The sequence below is a fragment of the Castor canadensis genome, chromosome 2 (assembly GCF_047511655.1).
Source record: "Castor canadensis chromosome 2, mCasCan1.hap1v2, whole genome shotgun sequence".
NCBI classification, from domain to species: Eukaryota; Metazoa; Chordata; class Mammalia; order Rodentia; family Castoridae; genus Castor; species Castor canadensis.
This window is the reverse complement of record NC_133387.1, coordinates 157,965,162-157,985,812: the sequence shown is the minus strand read 5'-3', so window position 1 is coordinate 157,985,812 and position 20,651 is coordinate 157,965,162. Positions and strand designations below refer to the sequence as shown.

The 20,651-nt window shown below is 35.8% G+C and overlaps 1 protein-coding gene and 1 non-coding gene across 17 annotated transcripts in view; both read left to right on the top strand.

Moving 5' to 3' along the window:
- Csnk1g1 (casein kinase 1 gamma 1) overlaps nucleotides 1-20,651 on the top strand; it is a 175,854-nt gene that overhangs the window by 84,544 nt on the left and 70,659 nt on the right. For 10 of the 16 annotated variants that reach the window (XM_074066200.1, XM_074066203.1, XM_074066197.1 and 7 more), the window contains 3 exons: nucleotides 9,743-9,778; nucleotides 10,176-10,216; nucleotides 19,551-19,620. In XM_074066200.1, coding sequence (XP_073922301.1) covers nucleotides 9,743-9,778; nucleotides 10,176-10,216; nucleotides 19,551-19,620 — 147 coding nt within the window. The remainder of the gene's footprint in view (nucleotides 1-9,742; nucleotides 9,779-10,175; nucleotides 10,217-19,550; nucleotides 19,621-20,651) is intronic. The other 6 variants (XM_020174074.2, XM_020174072.2, XM_020174076.2 and 3 more) reach the window with 1 other exon arrangement.
- Nucleotides 4,890-5,053, top strand: LOC141420919 (U1 spliceosomal RNA). Its single transcript, XR_012445643.1, has one exon. It is a non-coding gene; the product is annotated as a U1 spliceosomal RNA (small nuclear RNA).

The window sequence follows — 20,651 nt, the reverse complement described above, 5'->3', positions numbered from 1 at the left end:
ACATATTTTGTGATTAATAATATTATCCCTTGATGTAGAGAGACTTATGCTTTCATATTTGTGGGTCACTGTGCTAGAGACAGGTCACTTCCTCATCTGTTGTGTGTATATCCCATATTTTGTTTATTTGTTCATGAGGTGATGGATGTTTTATATTTTTTCTGCTCAGGAATTCCACTCTTCAGTATATACTCTAAGAAAACATATATACAGTCAGGTGTGGTGGTGCACGCCTATAATCCCAGGTATTTGGGAAGCAGTGATAGGAGGATCACAATTCAAAGCTCATCGAGGCAAGAGAGACACTGTCTGAAATCCAAACCAAAGTAAAAAGGGCTGGGGAGTGGCTCAAGTGGTAGAGTTCTTACCTAGCCAGTGTGAGGCCCCATGTTAATTCCCCAGTACTGCCAAAAAAAGAAAAGAAAATGCCTATAATTAATACATAAGTACATCAAGAAATGTGTTTAAGAATGTTCATAGCAGCATTATTCCTAGTAGCCAAAATTGAAAACAACCCACATGTCCATTAACAGTAGAACAGATAATTAGCTGTGGTATATTTAAACATATGCCATATAGTAATGAAAAGGTATGAACTACTAATGCATATAACAAATGGATGAATCTCACGGACATGAGGTCAAGAAGAAGAATCAAACACAAGAGTGCTGATTATAAAATTCTATCCATATGTTATTCAAATAAGCAAACCTAATCTCTAGTGATAACACTCAGAATATTACTTATAGCAGTGGTGAGAATTATTAATAGGACAGAGCACAAAGAAATTCTACTGGAATGCTAAAAATATTCTCTGAATGGTATTTACATTGGTGTGGGTATAGAGATACAAAAATTCATTGAGCCTTACATTTAACATTTATATGCTTTGCTTGATGTAAGTTATACATCAATAAAAATGTAAAGCAAAATTACTGAAAAAGCACATCATTTGTGCAAGAGGATTACAATTTTGGGGGAGACATTGGCTCCTTATGTATCCCAGGCTGACCTCAAACTTGATGATCTTCCTGTCTCAATTTTCTGAGTACTGGGATTACAAGTTTGAACCACCATGCCTGACTTACAGTTTCCTTTATGATGTTAACAGTATGTGCCAGTGACCTTCACACAGGTCTCCAGTGTTTCTCAGGAGGAATTGCTTCACAATCACTGGCTCTGAACAAAGTTAAAAATTGTATGCCAGATTCCTTAGGAAGTTGTGCAAATAATTAACAGTAAAGCAAGACTTTTTAAAAACAAGGAACATTGAGGGTTAACATTGCTTCTATTTACATGAATGTTGGTGGTGGTCATTGTACTGGGGATTGAACTCAGAGCCTCACATGGTAGGCAAGCACTCTACCTCTTAAGCCAGGTCCTCAGCCTTTTTGTTGTTTTGTTTTTGAGACAGGGTCTCACTACCCTTTCTTGGGCTGGCCTTGAACTTGTGATCCTCTTGCATCTACCTCCCTGGTAGCTGGGATTACAGATGTGCCCTACTAGGCACAAGGCCTCATAATATCCTAATTTCTAAGAGACACTGGAGATGACACAATAATTTTCCTGAGCTAAGAATTACTCACATTCCTTTACTAGGGGGGAAATGCATCATTAAAGCTAAAGAAAACACAGCCATGTGGAAGCCTAGACAATCACTCAGCTACTAACATCAGTGATATACAGTACTTAGAAATTTTGCTCTAGAAGAATTTAATTAAAGAGATTAGGGGTAGGGGGTTAAAATCCTTCCTGTTTAAAATGAATAACTGCTTCAGCTAAAAAATTAAAAATAAAAATATATCAACAACTGTGAGAAAGGCAAGCAGTTTAATGGACAGAAAAATACCATTGATGAGCTGGCACAATCCCAACACTCAAAGCTTATAATATATGTTACACAAAATCCACAGTGCTTCTCAATCTCACTTCCTCCTCCTGTCTCTCTCATTGTTAATAGAAAAGAAACTGCATTACATAGTAGTTTGGAAATGTTATATCTAAACAGCCCTTTTGAAGCGGCTGCCATAAAACCATCTGAACAAAGACTTCCTATTTCAGTAGGTGACCTACAGAGACAGCATTTACCACCATAAGCTTCATCAGACACAGCATTATTTCAAAGAACCAGCAGATCAGTTCTCAGAGTCATACTGATAAAGGAACATACAGCTCAGTTCCCAGTTAGATCTCCAGCTATTGCATTCTGTTGCCCTAAAGTGGAAGCAAAGCAGTACATGTATAAATTACTACCTAGAACTTGTTTTCTTAAAAAATCCAGCCAAATGCACTTGAGGTAATTAGCAGTTAGAACAAGTAACCACAGATTGTTACCAGGTCTACTTAGGGACAAGAAAACAGGCTGGCCTACTGCCTTCTTTATCTAGAGAAAATCTGTTTTTATGTATGCATCATGATTGGGGAAAGAAGATAATAAAATGGCACTACAACATTAAAGAAAAAAGCTGGAGAACTTCCCATTGTTGCTAACAATACCATTAGTTTATTATTACACTATGCAGAAACATTTCCCAAATACTTAGCAGTTGGGCTTACCTATCAACAACGGTATGTAGTTAATCATAAAAAAAATTGTTAATGATTGCTTACAACCATCAGTGATGGTATAGAGCATATTTATTATTAACAAAACAGACAGGCTAGGGATGTTGCTTGGTGGTAGAGCACTTGCCTAGCAAGCATGAAATCCTGGGTTCCATCACCAGCATGGCAAAAACGAAACAAAGTAAAACAAAAAAAAATGAAAAACAGACAAGGCCAAAATATTTTCTAAACTAAACTGTAGGCTATATTCCATCACACTCAAATATTTAGTTTTCAAATTTATTTTCTTATTTTTATACTTAGACACATTCAAGTATTTTCTTTATTTTAAAAGTATTTATTTTACTTACGTTTTTTTTTGAAGGGACAGAGTCTCATTATACAGCCCAGATAGGCCTCAAACTCTTGATCCTCCTGTCTAAGCCTCTCCAATGCCAGGATTATGGTCCTGTACCACCATAGTGGCTCTTAAATATTCAACGAATTTCTTAACTAACACATTCTCTGTCTTCTTTCCTTTTTTTTTTTTTTTTTTTTCTTGGTGGTGATGGGGACCAAACCCAGGGCCTTGTACTTGCTAGGGATGTGCTGTACCATTGAGCTATATCCTCAGTCTGACTAACACATTGTTTGAAGAAAAAAATATTAAATAAAAAATACATACCTGAATAATTAGTAGGCATAATTGCTATTTCAAGGGACTTTTGTTCAAATATACACATACACTGTATGTATACTAGATCTTTAGTTTGAGTCACAGTCAAAAAAAGAAAAGCCTAAAACTAATTGAAAATTAGTTTCACCTATTTCATTTTGAGATAAGAAGCTTAGAATCCAGGGAATGGACTAACTTCGAAGACTTTCCTGAAGGAGTAACATGATATTCTCATCTGTTACTCAAAAAAAAACAATGAGCTATTTTTAGCAACTGAAAATCTGAAGTGAGACTGGGTGGATGAGTAAATGGAAGCAGGACCAAAAGAAAGGGGGAAGGTGGAAAGTCAAAGAAGCACCCATACCCCTCAAGAAGCAAAAGCCATTTTCAAGAGGGTGAGTCTGTACAGTACTTTCAAGAGCATATGACTTACAAAGCCAGTGTATAAAACCTTCTACACTGTAGTGGTGGAAAAAAAAAAAAAACTGGAATGAATTGCTCCAAAGAGCATGATATGCTATAACAGAAAAATACTGATGCACTTTTATTTTCTTTAATTTTATTATTCAAAATTTCACAGACGTATGATTCCCCCCTGTAATTTCACCTACTTTCAATAACTGAATTACTTTGAAACAAATCCCAGCTGTGGTATCATTTCAGTACAAGATATTTCAGTATGGGCATCTAATAGATTTTAAGTTATGTCTGCATGATAGATTAATTATTAGCTGTCTGTAGATCCCTGCAACATTATTGTGGAAAATTCAAAGACCGAATGGAAACCCATGTAACAGAGAAGGTGACAATACCAGTGAAACATTTCAGCCACCCAGTTAGAAAAGTTCAGTCTTTTGACAAGTAAAAGGGCTGAAAACAAAAAATCAGTTATGAACAGAGCTCAGAGTAAAGCAAATGATTCAGGAAGAAATAAAACTAATTTGTCAATTACTTAACTGAGTCATCACACACCAGTCTAACATATTTTCCTGACACTTAAGAATGAAGACCTCTAGCCGATAGGAGAAGGGGACCAGGAACTAGAGAAAAGGTTAGATCAAGAAGAATTAACCTAGAAGGTAACACACATGCACAGGAAATTAATGTGAGTCAACTCCCTGTATAGCTATCCTTATCTTAACCAGCAAAAACCCTTGTTCCTTCCTATTATTGCTTATACTCTCTCTTCAACAAAATTAGAGGTAAGGGCAGAATAGTTTCTGCTGGGTATCAAGGGGGTGGGGAGAAGAGGGAGGGGGCGGGTGGTGGTGGTAAGGGAGGGGGTGGGGGCAGGAGGGAGAAATGACCCAAGCATTGTATGTACATATGAATAATAAAAAAATAAAAAATAAAAGAATGAAGACCTCTAGATGATAATGCAAATTTTGAGAGGAAATATAGATATTGATGAAGTCAAAACCAGACACTCAACTAATATACACACATTGGAGAAGCCATAGTGTGATGAGAACTTCATAGATCCCACTAAAGCCCTTGTATCTCAACCAAAAGAAAGTGTTTATATAAACAGCCTAATTGTTATGCTTGTATATTATATTCTTTTTATAGATACAAGAATTGAAGCTAAGAGGCATTTTATAATTTGTCTTTCACCTTTCACTTTATCGAGAACTTGGAGAAAAGTATCCTGATAAAATGGTTATTGCTTATACTTACCTGGCAGGGGAGATACCATGATCACAAAAGTGGTTTTCCCAGAGTGAAGCTTATCCATTGCACTCCAGATGTGCTGACCCCTGCGATTTCCCCAAATGTGGGAAACTTGACTGCATAATTTGTGGTAGTGGGAGACTGCGTTCGCGCTCTCCCCTGGGGGGAAAAAAAAACGAATGGTTATTGCTTATTCTGCCCTTTCTGTTCTCCACTGATTAGGAGCATCATTTTTGATCCTTCTGTTTTTCTTATCTCTCACATTTACATATAATCCAGAGGTAGTTACTTTTTTTTCCCCAAATATCTTGTATAAAAATCCTATTTATTTTAGTCCTTCCAGGAATTATTACCTCATACCTACAATAATAATAGAAGTGATAAAAAGTAGATTTATCTAGTACTTTCATTTTGTACTCTTATCTCATATAATCCTCATAACCGCTCCAAGAGATACATTATTCTTTATATTTTCTGTTATAAAAATGTCCTGTTTATCTTCTTTCTAGTTATTCCTTTCTCAACTGTTTTATACATTGGGTGCAGATTAATATTTTTACAAAGCACTTTTGTTGTTTGCTTTTTCTCTTAGCACAAAACTCTTGTGTTTGTGTTTAAGATTACCTATATGTTAGTTTCTCATCATGTGACAGAATACCTAATATGAAAAACTTAAGGGAGGAGAGGGTTATCTTGGTTCATGGTTTCAGATGTGTCAGTTCATGATTGTCTTGCTCCATAACTATGATCCTAGGGTGAGGCACAAAGTCATGGTATAAGGGTATGGTGGAATGGAGCTGTTCACCTTATGGCAGCTTCAAAGCAGAGAGGAAAAGAAAGGGTCTGGGGATCAGATATATCCTTCAGAGGCATACCCCCCAGTGACCTGCTTCCTACAACCAGTCCTGTCTCCTTCCAGTAATGCCATCATACTTGAATCTATCAATAGATTAATTCATTGATGAAGTCAGAGCCCTCATGATCCAATCACCTCTCAATAATTAGATCCACTAGCTGGGGATTAAGCCTTCAATTCATGAGCAGTTTGGGGGTATACTTCATATTCAAACCATAACAGTCCATAATCTGGTTCTAGTCTGCCTTTTTTACTGCCATAGAGTTTTCTCAAAAGAACCTGCTAGATATGTCACGTCAATTTGATTGACTTCAACAAGTGAGTCAAAGTGTGTTTGTTGCTAGGAATAAAAAGATGTGTTGATCATGAGCATTCTGCCACTTAAGCCACACCTTAGCCTTCAAGTTTTGTCTTTTCTCTCATGGTTTCACATCATTGTTCAAATTGTTTTTTTGTTTATTTGTTCTATTTTGTTTTTTGTTTGTTTTGTTTTGTACTGGGGATCAAAGCCAGAGGCTTACAAATGCTAGTCAAGCACTATACCACTAGCTACATTCCCTGCCCCTCATTTTTTTTTAATAGGAAATATCCTTATTCCCTCTTCTGTTCATCCTTTAGAGCTCACTTGAAGTGTCATTGCGCCCAAAAGTGTTATGTTCCATCATCCAAGCTCTTCTACTGACTCCCTATTTCTGTTTTAACACTTGTCACAAACTTTGTCAAACTTTTTGTTTGTTTGTTTTGGTGGTACTGGGGTTTGAACTCAGTGGCTTAAGCAGGTGCTCTGCCACTTGAACACCAGCCCCAACTTTGTCAAACTTTTGAGTTAGTACATGTAAGACTGATTTTGTTTCAGGAGCTAAAGTATATATAGTCTTTGGAGAATGAAAACTGAGTGTTGTTCATCTTAGATACATGATATCAGCATACGATGGGTTATATTATATCATATCATATCATATCATGATTATACAGAGACTTTTCCCTACCACTGGTCTCTTATTTTTTCTAAGTTTTTATACTATTTTTATACTATTATACTAGTATAAGTTTTTATAGTATTTTATACTACCTCATAAGTTGCTAGGAAAAATCATGGATCTGATTATGTCTTTTATTTCACCACCACCCCCAACTCTTTCATTTTCAACTCTAAAATGGCATCAGGTGCTTTCCTAATGTGGCCTTAATCTTACTTCTTCAGTCTCTTCTGCCCATTCTCAACCTATATCATTTATTTTCTCATTTTCATTTATTTGCCTGTTTAGTTTACTCTTCTTGAGATGTCCTTACCCTTTCCTCAACTGTTAAAATCCTACTGGTTCTTGAAGGCTTTGTGGGGGAAGGAGGAGAAAAGAAAGAATTTCCTTCCTGAGACTTGTCTGGCTCTTCTAATCTCTTCCACATATACCTCAGTTCACCTTAAATGTTGTATCTGTTGAATTGAAGATCTGTGACTTTAAAGCATATATATATATTTTTTTTCATTTTTCTTTTATTATTCATATTGCATACAAGGCTTGGTTTATTTCTCCCCCCTGCCCTAAAGTATATATTTTTAATATTATGTTAATTCTCTTAACATTAGTAGGCATACTGTACTTTGAGTGAGTGAGAGGTGAATTTTATGCTAGTCTAGGGACTTTATCCCAGTCCCTAGTAATTCTTATTGCTATAACTGGAACCAGGGAGGGGAGGTTGTCAACAATTCAGAAAGATTCCTAAACATTTGAAATATTAAAGCTTTATTACCTGACCTTTTTCCTCTAAGCAATACTCAGTTCTTAGGCTTCAGTCTTTTTTTTAATGTTAATTTGATATGCTGCTATATTTTTTTTCTTTTATTTATATGTGCATACAATGTTTGGGTCATTTCTTTCCTCTTCCCCCCAGTGTTTTGTTAACATTGGTTTTAGGTCACAGTGACAGTGCTTATACAGAGTCAGGAAAGGACTTTACTGAAAAGTCTTTGTGCAACATTTTATTTGGTAAGGAAGAGATCTTGGGCTAAATTTTGAAGTGTTGTGGCATTTTTGTTTTGTTTTGTTTGTGAGACTGGAATTTGAACTCAGAGCTTTGTGCTTACAAAGCAGGTACTTTATTCCTTGAAAGACATTTCTGTCCCATTTTGCTCTGGTTATTTTGGAGATGGAGTCTCGTAAGCTATTTGCCTGGGCTGGCCTTAAACTATGATTCTCCTGATCTCAGCCTCCTAAGTAGCTAGGATTACAGGCATGAGCCACCAGCACCAGGCCAAATTGAAGTTTCAGTCTGCCTAGGAGTCTTTTATTACCTCATCCCTTCCTTTTTTAGTTATTACTGTTCTTTTCATAATTTCATAGAATGTATTTTAAAATTTTTTAATGAGAATTTCAAAGTAAATTTTTAGAAGCTTGATGCAATTAATATATAAAGGGGAAAATGCCATTTCTTCCTTGTACTCCCTTGGAAAAGAAGTTGAAGTTAGGCATAGTGTCACATGCCTGAAATTCCAGCTACTCTTGAGGCAGAGAATAGGAGGATCCTGGTCCAAGGCTGGTCCCAGGCAAAACCGAAACCCTATCGGAAAAAAAAAACTTTAGCAAAAATGGGTTAGAGCATGGTGGAAGAGCACCTGCCTAGCAAACGTGAGGCCCTGGATTCAAGCCTCAATACTACCAAAAAAAAAAAAGTTGTGCATTTTATGATTTTTTTAGGTATTTGGTCACTTGTGAGTCCTCTTTGTTACATAATCTGCTAACAGAATTATTCCTAAATTAGTGTACTCTTTGGCACATAAAAGTATTCAGCAGTTGATGACAGTGTTAAAAGTATAATGGTGTACTTACATTGTAAAGGACTTTCTGTTGTTTAGAGCTTGATAACTAACAACGTGTATTGCATGTAGCTTTTTGTTCCCAAAATGAAGTGTTTGGTTTTTCTTTATTGTAAAAATAATTTTATAGAAGTAGTGAAGTTGAGATAAAAATTATATATAAATGGTACATATGTATATATGTATATGTACATATAAAAGTGTACCATTTACTTGTGTTATTTAAACAGTAGTCATATAATATATACCAATAAATTTTAGCCAGTTAAGGTTTTAAGTGTCTGAGATGTGTAATACATGGTCTTAAGCACTACAGAGCATTGAGAAAGGTGTTATATGTTTTCCCTACCCTTAATTTTTTTCTTTTTTTTTTTTTGGCAGTACTGGTGTTTGAACTCAGGGCTTCACGTTTGCTAAGCAAGTACTCTGCCACTTGATCCACACCATCAGCCCTCCCTGAGCTTAAGATACTTACAGTTTAGCTGGATAAGATCAGGCAAAAATAGGAGAAGCAATATGAAGTCCAGTGTAGTAGCTAAACTATGTGGTATATACTAAACACCCAGGGGGAATGAAAGTTAGGACTTCAAGGATGGGGTTGGAGAGGTATTAGGAGCTAAGTATTCCGCATGTAATATGGGCTGATTAATTGACCGTTGTTCCCTCATCCTCATCATTACTCCAAGTTCTTAGTCTTAAGAGAATATTGATTCCATTTGTAGAACTACTTCTACAAATTGAGACAAAAAAAAATTTATTTGAGAAAGAATTTTGAGGGTGTGCGGGAAGGGGGGAGAAATGACCCAAGCCTTGTATGCACATATGAATAATAAAAAAAATTATTTTAGAAGGAACTTTGAGGTCTTTTAAGTGTTGTTCAGGTGGAGATTTGTTTCCTGTGCGTAGTTAAAGATACAGAGCTAGAATTGTGGTAAACAATTGAAACAGCTTTGAGAACCATCTCCTTATAGGTAGCAGTGAGTTCCACAAAAGGAGCAGTTGGTCAGTAGTTGGTTTTATTTGACACTGTCCTTTAAGCCACCTAAAGTTGCCACTGAGTAAAGGATGAAAAATAAAAATTACCAGTTTTTCAGTGAGGTAGAAGGAGGGTTTGTATTTATTGTGCCAAGACCAAGAACTTAAGTTTCTTCCTCCTTTTTTTCTTTTTCTTATTTTGCAGTTCTGGGGATTGAACCCAGGGCCTCATGCATGCCAGGTGGGCACCATATCACTGACCTACATCATGAGTTTAGTGTCTTTAAAATTTAGGCATTTCTACTGGTTTTGCCTTGTGACATAATAGTTAGGAAATATTAATTGTGTGTGAGAGTGAGATGGGGAGGGAAGGAAGAAGGGGGCAAGGTTGGTTGGTTGGTTTTCTCCTTTTCTTAAAAAATAATTCTCATGTGTAGCTTAACACATAATTCTCAAGCTGCTTTTTGTTCTAGTCTTGCTGGATGTCATCTCTGTTTAGCTTTTTACTTATAAATCACGTTTCATGTATGTGAACAGCACTGGAAATGTGACCTTTCTCATGACCCCGTAAGCTAAGATTTTGCTTTGCATTTTCCCAGAAGAAATTTCACTAAACATACATTTTGCTTTTCCCTTAGGTAAAAATCTCTACACCAATGAGTATGTAGCAATCAAACTGGTGAGTAGAATCTGTGTTTGTAGTCATTATGTTTTGGTGCTCTCGCTGCTAATATCTTTTTACAGGAAATAGTTTTAAGCATTCAGAATACTAATACTATTTTTTCTCTGTGCATATGATGCCAAATAGTCATTTTTGTTCAGTTATAGTGCTGCAGTGATGAGCCACACTCGTACATATTGTTAGATGATGCCAACTAAAGTGTTAGCAATGCTGAATCAGAAACCAGATTATTAAAAAATAGCTGGAAGAACAAGTAATTCTCTGGACTTTATACCTTTCACAGTGCTGTCTGAAAAGATAAAATCATCTGAAATTTTTATTTATTTTTTTTCTTGAACATGACATCCATTTTTTAAAATGTAAATATTTAGTAATAAACTTAGTAGAAGAAAACCAAATCTGATCATCCAATCATGGGCTTAAAAAGCTGTCAAGCATGAAGAACACATCTTGTGATCGAATTGGAAGCAGAATTGAGTTACTTTATATCAGTACTAATCATGAATGACTAGTCATTGAAAATAACATCTTACTTAAAAGTGAGAATTAATTTGAGGAATAATTTTAGAAATTATTTTTATCTCTTAAGGTTGATTCAAACAATTTTTAGTCATGGAATAACTCACATGGCTAATTTCTTTATAAATGTTCTAATAAAATTCTCCTAGAAAGTTTTCTAGGATTTACAGCTAGCTTTGGGCTTTATCGTTTGCAAGCTAGAGAAGTTAATGGTTGAAGGAAATGTCTTGTGATAACTAAATGCTGTTCTTCTGGTGGCACTGGGGTTTGAACTCAGAGCCTGACACTTGCTAGGCAGGCTCTCCAGCTTGAGCCACTCAGCCAGCAGTTTTTTGTGATGTGTGGTTTTTTGTTTTTTGGGGTTTTTTTTTTGCGATACATTTCCACAAACTGTTTGCCCGTGGGTGGCTTTGAACTGGATGGTACTGATCTCTGTCTCCTGAGTAGCTAGGATTACAGGCGTAAGCCACCAGCACCCAGCTCTAAACACTATTCTTTTCTAATGAATTGTACTTACTACATTCTCACCCTGTTCTCTGCTTGTCAGTTCCATCTGTCATTCCACTTGTCAGTTTGTGGTATAGTTAGGATTGTCTTGTGAAGAATTGAGTTATTAGATTGGTTTCTTTACAAAGGAGTGGACAGGCAGAGCTTCTAGGGAACCCAGTATTTTATTTTTGACTTGGAATTTTTGTTGGAAAAATGGGAGCAGGAAAAGAGGTAATGTGGCTAGTAATAAGTCAAATGTCCTGACAGATTGAATACTAAAGGATTAACGATGTAGTTTTTATTTACAGGATTTTCTGTAAGAGTATTTTCTGGTACATTTGCCTTTGTTCTTTTTTCTGTTTTACTACAGAATGATCCTGGGAATAATCTTGATTATTTGATGCTACTGACAGAAAGAAGCCTCCTTAAAATACTTTAAAATTCTATCTCATTGCTATATACTTGTTATATTATCCCTTCATTATTCCAAGACTGCTTTTGAGCCTTTCTATTAGGAACAATTCTATCTAGATTCCATCCACCAAGTTCATACTAGTCAACCCATACAGATAAGCTTATGTAACATATTACTGGCATGATTGACCATACATCATACATTTCACTTCCCTTTCATTAAACTTTTATTCTGCTTAGTATGTATAATTAAAAATAGGTTCCAAAGATGTTAGCTCAGGGGTAGAGTGCTTTTTTTTTTTTGGTGGTACAGGGTTTGAACTCAGGTCTTCATGCTTGCTAGGTAGGCACTCTACCACTTGAGCCACTGCACCAGCCAGTGGTAGAGTGCATACTTAACATGTGTGAGACTCTTGATTTAATCTCCAGCATGAAAATACATAGAAATAAGAAAACCTAAAAAGTAGAGTTCATGTTTCTACTGTGGTATGTCTCAGCACTGTGTTTCTCTTTTAAGTAAGTTTTAAATAAAGATGTTTTAGAGTATAACACTTTTGTCTATGGGTTTTCTGTCTTACTGTTGGGCTTATCCTTCAAGGGAGACAGGAAGATAGTAATTGAGCTCCTTTCAGAGTAACTGAAAAATTTGCTTTAGGCATCACACTCATGTAAGGTATCCATCTGCTTGTTGGTTTAGGATTTCAGGCAAGCATATGTGTTCCAGAATAACCATGATTCTGGCACATGGCCAGCCCTCTATGGAAATGCAGTCAACATCTGGCAAAGAAATACAAGGAAGCCCTGCTACTGATGTTTCACTTCTACTTTGGGTCTTCCTTGTAGGCTCTTGTTTCTTTGATTTTTAAAAACTTTAAAATATAATACAAATAAGCCAGGCCATGATAATTTATGCCTATAATCCCAGCATTCAGGAGGTTGAGGCATGAGGATCCTAAGTTTGAGCCATGCATAACTATAGCTACATAGTAAGACCCTGTCTCAAAAAAATGTGTGTGTGCATGTGTATGCATTTATATAAATATGTATTTATATTTATATTATATGTGTATACGTATATAAAAATACATATGCACACAAAGTAAACACAATAGTGCAGTGAATCCCTCCTTCACCTATTACCCAGATTTCTAGGGTGAAAAATAAATAAATAAAATTTTCTCTGTACTACTAGTCTTGCTGCTTTCTCTAAGTCTAGGTGTTTCCAAGGCCGTCTGGTTTTTTTTTGTTTGTTTTTTTTCTGTGGGACTTGGGTTTGAACTCAGGCCTTTGCATTTGCAAATCAGGTGCTCTACCACTTGAGTCACACCTCCATTTGCAAAGCCCTCTATTCTTGGTGCTTCCAGAAAGCTCCTGAAGCCCCAGTTGCCTGAGTAGGCTATAGCTGTGTGCTAAAGAGTTTGCCCAAGCCAGGCACCCATGGGCTCAGGCCTATAATCCTAGCTATTCAAGAGACAGAGATCAGGAGGACTGAAGTTCAAAGCTAGCCTGGGTAAATAGTTCATGAGACCCTATCTTAAAAAACACCATCACAAAAAAGAGCTGGTGGAGTGACTCAAGGTTTAGGCCCTCAAACCCCAGAACTGTTAAAAAAAAAAAAAAAAAAAAAAGTTTGCCTGAAAGGTATAAGTTCCTGGGTAGTAAAAAGCCCCTCATGTTTGAATGTAGGTGAGGTATATGCTCAGTTTTAACCCTAGAACTCTAATTTTAGAGTTCTCTTTTTTGGGGTCTGGGAGGTGAGGTACAATACTGGGGTTTGAACTCAGGGCCTTGTGCTTGCTAGGTTAGGCATTCTGTCACTGGAACAATGGTCCTAGTCCTTTTTTGTTTTCATTACTTTTGGGATAAGGTCTCATGTTTATGCCTGGGCCAGCCTAGACTACAATTCTCCTATTTACACTTCTCTCATAGCTGGGATGAAAGGTGTGCACCAACATGCTGGCAAGTGGCCAGCCTTAATTGGAAATGAAATCAACATCTGGCACAGAAATAAAGAGTAGCCCTTTTTATTGGTTGAGATGGGGTTTTGTGAACTTTTTGCCTGGGATGGCCTTGAACCACGGTCCTTCTGTTCTCTGCCTCTGAAGTAGCTAGAATTATAGGCATGAGCTACTATCCATGGCCAAATTTTTTTTAATTTACTTCTTTTCCCAATATCATATTGAGTATTTCCTATTAATGTTTACAATGTTTTGGGGGGGGCATGAGGGGGAGAAAGAGAGAGTATTAGAATATTGTACGGAGGACAGCTGGTGAGGAAAATATACAGCCATCTGAGCTCAACATGATGTAAGCCTGAAGAGGGAGCAGAAAAATTTAAAACAAAAACTAAATAACTCCTGGAGGAAAGTCCCAAGGGATAAAAAGGGAAAGAAGTCAACATAGTTGTTCCCCTTTCCCCTTATCCTTGTGGTATAATATGTTTTAAGACTCCCAGTGGTTGCTTGAAAATTGCAGATAGCACAGAATCCTGTGATTTGATGCCTTATTTAAGCACTTATGCACTGCAGTCAGAAAGTTTACAGCTTAAACTGTAGCAGCACATCTTTCATGGATTTATTTTTCCTTTTCACAGAGAAAAGATTCATTCTTGCCATAGATCTTAGCAACTTTGCATACTTTTTGGTCTTTGAAACAGGGGCTTGCTGGGTAACAAGGCTGGCCTTGAACTCAAATCCTCCTGCTCACCTTCCCAAGTGCTGATATTATAGGTATGTGCCACCAGGCCTGGTGTACACAGTTTTTTTTTCTTACTAAGTAGAGAACTTTCTCCTTTTCACTTGAAGGGTGTATTTTATGGCTTCTCTTTGGCATACATGAATTGCCAGCTTTGCTACTCTTGTGCCTTAGGGACATTATTAAGTAAAATAAAAGTTACTTGAACACAAACTCTGCATTTCTAAGACAGGCATTCTGATAATCAAGATGGCTACTAAGTGACTTTATAGGTGGGCAGCATATACAATGTGGATATGTTGAACAAAGGGATGATTCATATCCCAAATGAAGTGGGATGGCATGAAATTTCATCACACTACTCATAATAGCAATGCAGAAAATTTTAAGTCAATTCAGGAAAAAGATGATCAAAGACTTAAAAATGGGACCAGTAAGGAAAGGTTAAAAGAACTGAAATTACTTTATCTAAAGAAAGTCTAAGGAGTAATTGTGTAGTTTTGTTTTTTGAAGGTCACTATTACAGTATTCACAGGTTATCAGGGAACTATTTTATCTTGTTAATCAGGACATAAGAGAAATAGGCAAGTTTACCTAGTAAGAGTTAAATTAAATTTAAATATAAACCATGTAACTTTTTAAACCCCAGCATGAATTATCAAGGGAAATTGTGAAATTTCCTTGCTTGGATAAATGCAACAAATAACCACTTAGTGGAGAAAGCTCATTCTTTCCAACAAATGGTGCTGGGGAAACTGGCTATCTACATGCAATGAAGTTGGACCATTACCTATGTCATGCACAAAAATAAACTCTCAGTGAATCAAAGACCTAAACATAAGATCTGAACTATGCAGCGCTTAGCAGAATACAGGGGGAAAACACTATGACATTGGATTTGGTAGTGGTTTATTGGTTATGACACCAAAATAACAAGCAATAACAATAAAAAATTAAAAATTGAACTTCAACAGAAGTTTAAACTTCTGTGCATCCAAAGACAATTAACAGAATGAAAAGGCAGCATAGAATAAGGGAAAACTTTCAAAAATAATACTATCTGATAAAGAATGATATCCAGAATTTCCTTTTTTCTTTTCATTTAAGCAGTTTTTAAATTTATTTTTTATTAGGATATTATTGTTGTACTCAGGGTACATTGTGACATTTATAAAAGTTCTTACAATATGTCTTAGTTAGATTCACACCCTCCATCATTATATTTACCTACCATCCCCCCTTCTTAGAATAGTTCCAACAGGTGTCATTGTTCCATTTTCATACATTAGTATATAATATTTCTACCATAGCTGGATTCCACCATTGCCAGATGCATAGCTGGCAAAGATTTTCTTCCGTTTTGTGGGCTGCCTCTTCAATCTGATGACCATTTCTTTTTTTTTGTACAGAAACTTTTTGGTTTCATATAGTCCCATTTGTCAATCCTTTCTCTTAGTTGCTGGGCCATTTGAGTTCTCTTTAGGAAGTTATTGCCTATGCCTGTAATTCCAGTGTATTTCCTGCTCTTTCCTGTACTTGCTTCAACGTTTCAGGTCTTATGTTAAGGTCCTTAATCCACTTTGAGTTGATTCTTGAACACAAGGTGAAAGGCATTGATTCAGTTTTAGTTTTCTGCATGCAGATAATCCAGTTTTCCCAGGAACATTTGTTGAAGAGGATGTCTTTTTGTCCATTGTATTTTGAGCACCTTTGTTAAAAATCAGGTGGGTATAATAGTTGTGAGGATTTGTAGCTGAGTCTTCTGTTCTTTTCCACTGGTCTTCATACCTGTTTTTGTGCCAGTATCATACTGTTTTTATTGCTATGGCTCTGTAGTATAGTTTGAACTCTGGTATTGTGATACCTCCATCATTGTTCTTTTTACTCAGTATTGCCTTGTGCTTCTGAATGAGCTTTAGGGTTGATTTGTTCAATATCATGAATGTCATTGGAATTCTGATGGGGATTGCATTGAACATGTATATTGGTTTTGGTATTATAGCTATTTTCACATTGTTGATTCTGCCAATCCATGGGCACGAGAGATCTTTCTATCTTCTGTAGTGTTCTTCAATTTCTGTCTTCAGTGGTTTATAGTTTTCACTGTAGAGGTCTTTCACTTCCTTTATTAAGTTCATTCCTAGGTTTTTTTGTTTGTTTGATTGGTTGGGTTTTTTTTAGGCTATTGTAAATGAAATTATTTTCCTATATTCTTTCTCTGTTCGTTGTTGATATATGGAAAAGCTACTAATTTTCATAAATGGATTTTGTATTCTGCTACTTTGCTGAAGGTGTTTATAATTTCTATGAGGTTTTTTTTAGGGAGTTTTCCAGGTCTTTTAGTTATAAGATCATATCATCTTGCAAATAGGGATAGTTTGACTTTTTCCTTTCTTATTTGAGTTCTGTTTATTTCTTCTCCTGTCTTACTGCTCCAGCTTGGAATTCCAAGAGTATGTTAAATAAGAATGGAGAGAAAACATGGAATTAGAGAAAACATTTGAAAATAAAATTATCTGATAAGGGATGATATCCAGAATTTACCTTTTTTCTCTTCATTTAAGCAGTTCTTCATGAAAACTGTATGTAAGATTACTTTATTCCTGCTTCTTCTTAATTGTGTCTTCTTTATATTTGCCCTTTTCCTCTCCTACTTGACAAGATTTGTCTTTCCATTCTAGGATCTTTTTGTGGTCTTCGTCAAGTTTTAGCCTGGTGATAAACACCTTGCTGGGGCAAATGCTCATATACAATGTAGTGTCACTAGTCTTTTCCTGCTGTACCTGGTTTAGTATAGATGACATGTTTCTTCTGTAAACCTGTACTATTTTGCCAATCTCCTGATCTGTATAGAACCTCACAGAACCTGAGCTTCTTCATCCTTTTAGATGGTCATGGCTCAAACATTGTATTTCTGTCTCAGTTCTTTGGAACTAGGGGACACAGTCTTCCTGTGAATGTGGAAAGGTATGTTGCTTCAGTCACAAAGTGAACTTTCAATGATGGCCACAAAAAAGGAAGAGCAGAATTTGCCACTTTAACTTTTCATTAAGTATGCATTTCTGTGTCATTAAGTACTTTACCATTTTTGTACAACCATCATTAGCATCTGTCTCCAAAACTTTTTCATCTTTTCTGCAATTGCAACTTTGTACCCATTAAACACTACTCCTAGCTAGGCATGCTGACACATACCTATAATACTAGCACTGGGGTGGAGAAGCCTATGTTGGGCTACATAGTAAGACCCTGTCTTAAAACAAAACAAACAAATACTACTCCTCATTATTCCCTCCCATTCCCAACTTTGGCAACCACCATTCTGTTTTCTGTCTGTGAATTTTCTATACTAGATACTTTATATGAGAGGATTCATATAATATTTGTCTTTTTCATTCTTACTGTGTTATTTCATTCATCATAATGGCTTCAAGACTCATCCATGTTGTAGTTCAGCATTTTTAAAGTCTGAATAATTGCTTTTTCCTTTCATGTATTATGAATAATGCTGTTATAAACATAGGTGTGCAGGTACAGACTTGAGTCTGTGCTTTCAACTCTGGAGTATATAAAGTGGAATTGCTCAATCATAGTAATTCTGAGTTTTACTATTTTGGAAAATCACATCCATTTTCACAGCAACTGCAACACTTTATATTACAACTTGCAACACACAAGGGTTACAATTTTCCACCACATTCATAAACACTTTTTTTGTTGTTGTTTAAAACAGCCACTCTAACAGATGTGTAGATGTTGAGGGTTTTTTTTTTTCACTATGTAGCTCAGGTAGTCTCAAACTGGCCTCCTGCCTTAGCCCTTGCAAGTATTGAGATTACAGGTATCTACCACCATGCTTGACTTGCTGTTCAGTTTTTTTTTTTTTTTTTTTTTTTTTCAAGAGATCACAGTAACTTTGTGGTGATTTTGCCTATCGTTTTTATACAAAAGAGCCAGGAACCCCTGTCTCTTAGGGTAATATTTCATTGCCTCATTAGCCATTTGCTTGCTGCACTTACTTCAGAGTAATTAACCAAGCAGTTCTTGAAGTTTGGCATAGACCAAAGTGTGGTTGTTTGCCTGCTTTATCTCTGGGATATTTAGAAAGCTCCTATTTTTATCAGCCATACTCAGAAAAACAAATATCATATTTTCTGTCATGTAGAATGTAGATTTTTTTTTCTAATGACATGAAAGTAGAAAGGGATTATTTCAGAAGTGAAAGGGGAACAGCAGGAGAGGGGACAAAAGGATAATGGGGGGAGGTGAATATGATCAAAGTACATTACATACATATATAAGAGTGTCATAAGGAAACCTGTTTTTTAAATATAATTAATACACACTAAGAGAAAAGGGAAAATGAGCCTCATTCCCCTCACAAAAACCAAAACTTTCATTTTTAGAAATTTGAACACCACATCAATTGAAGGTTCATATTTAAATTGCATTTACAGTCTTTAATCTTTATAACAATAAAAAAAATATGGATGTTCCTAGCAACATTATTTATAATACTGCAAACTGATAAATGACATGCACACAGGAATACTTTATATCATAAAATTTTCATAATTTGCTTACTGTCATGGAAATATGGCACCATCATATTGTTGAATTCAGAAGCACATTACTAAGCACATAATATAGTCTGATCTCCTTTTTATAAATATATATTCATTTTGTTCATGAGTCTATAGTATGTATAAACACCCCACAAAAGAAATATTTGCATAAATATTTGCTAAAATGTTATTAGTGGCTGTCTTTAAAATGGCAGAATCTCAGATTATTTTTACTTCCTAATTTTTGTGGATTTGAACATTTTTAGAATGCATTATTTTTCCAAGAATAATGAGATTGAAAATTTTACTACCCAGAATTCATAATTAAACATGCAAGAAGTACATACTTTTTAAAATTTATTTTTAAAGATTTGACGTCCAGTTTTCCTAAGAGAATTGTATCTCAGGAGAGTGTTTCATACTGAGGGCGCTATCCTTGAATGATGGCTCATGGAGTCTGTTTTTATTATGAAAAGGGTTTGTGTAATCCAGCTCGTCTTCTTAGCTGTGCTTTCAAAGACAAATTGTGGTAAGAAAACCTATCATGTGGATAATGATCTCTAAAACATTAAGTTTTACTCTGAAAATCTAAGAATGGAAAAAATCCCATTTGTCTAAATTTGATCATAGTTTTTCTTCTTGGGTTTCAGGAACCAATAAAATCACGTGCTCCACAGCTTCATTTAGAGTACAGGTTTTATAAACAGCTTGGCAGTGCAGGTAAGTCAAGTCTTTTTTCTTCATTTACTTAGCATATAGCTCAGTTGCAAACCCTAAAATATGCAAAATTTTTTCCGGTTTACCCCTTTTTTTTTTTTTTTAACTGAACCATTTATCTTCCCATCATGCTGGATAGTTAAATAAACAACCAATCAAAAAGCTCTTTGCTGTCTGGTTCTTAGAAAGGCAGTTAGGTTGATTGGGGATCTGTGATGGTACCACTATGCCTACAGTCAACCTTCAGATTTTCTCCTGCTTCAAATATATGCTGCGGGGTTTTTACTTTTTGGTAGTTCATTCATTCTTTTCATTTCTTTATGTATACCAAAAGAAATGAGAAAAAATTGGTAATTTGCAAGCTGTTTTTCTATGATATTGAGACAGTATTCTAAAATACCACAACATTGTCATTTTACATTGCTCTCATTAATTTGCTAGAGCTGTCTATTTGGTTGTAATATGACCTTTGAGGAGTTTTTTTTTTTCTTGATAGTACTTGGGTTTGAACTCAGGGCCTAACACTTGCTAGGCAGGCACTCTACCACTGAGGCATTCCACCGGCCTACCTTTAAGGATTTTTAAAATTTAAGTTTAGGGCTGGTGATATGATTCAGCAGAAGAGTACTTCTTTAGCCTGGGTTTGATCCCCAGCAACATCGTGTGTGTCTGGTGGGGTGGGGGGGTGGGGGCATTTATAAATTTTAAAAAGCAACCATTTTTACCTGAAAGCTTAAATTTCTAATACATCTTACTAACTTGTAGAAAAACATTTTGACCAAGCAAATGTTGCCAGTCCTAAATAGGCTGCTCCTGTAGTTAACCTCTCTCAGAAGATGAAATCCTTCAGAGCTAGTGTCATCACTTGACATTAGTAAAATTTCCTCTACTTTATGCTTCCTTTGATGTGATAGTTTTATGTTAATGACTGACGTGGTTTTTATTTTCACATACCACTATTGAAGACACTATTGAAGGAGTTTTAATTTTATTGCCTAACATATAGATTTTGTAAGAATTATATAACTGGGTAT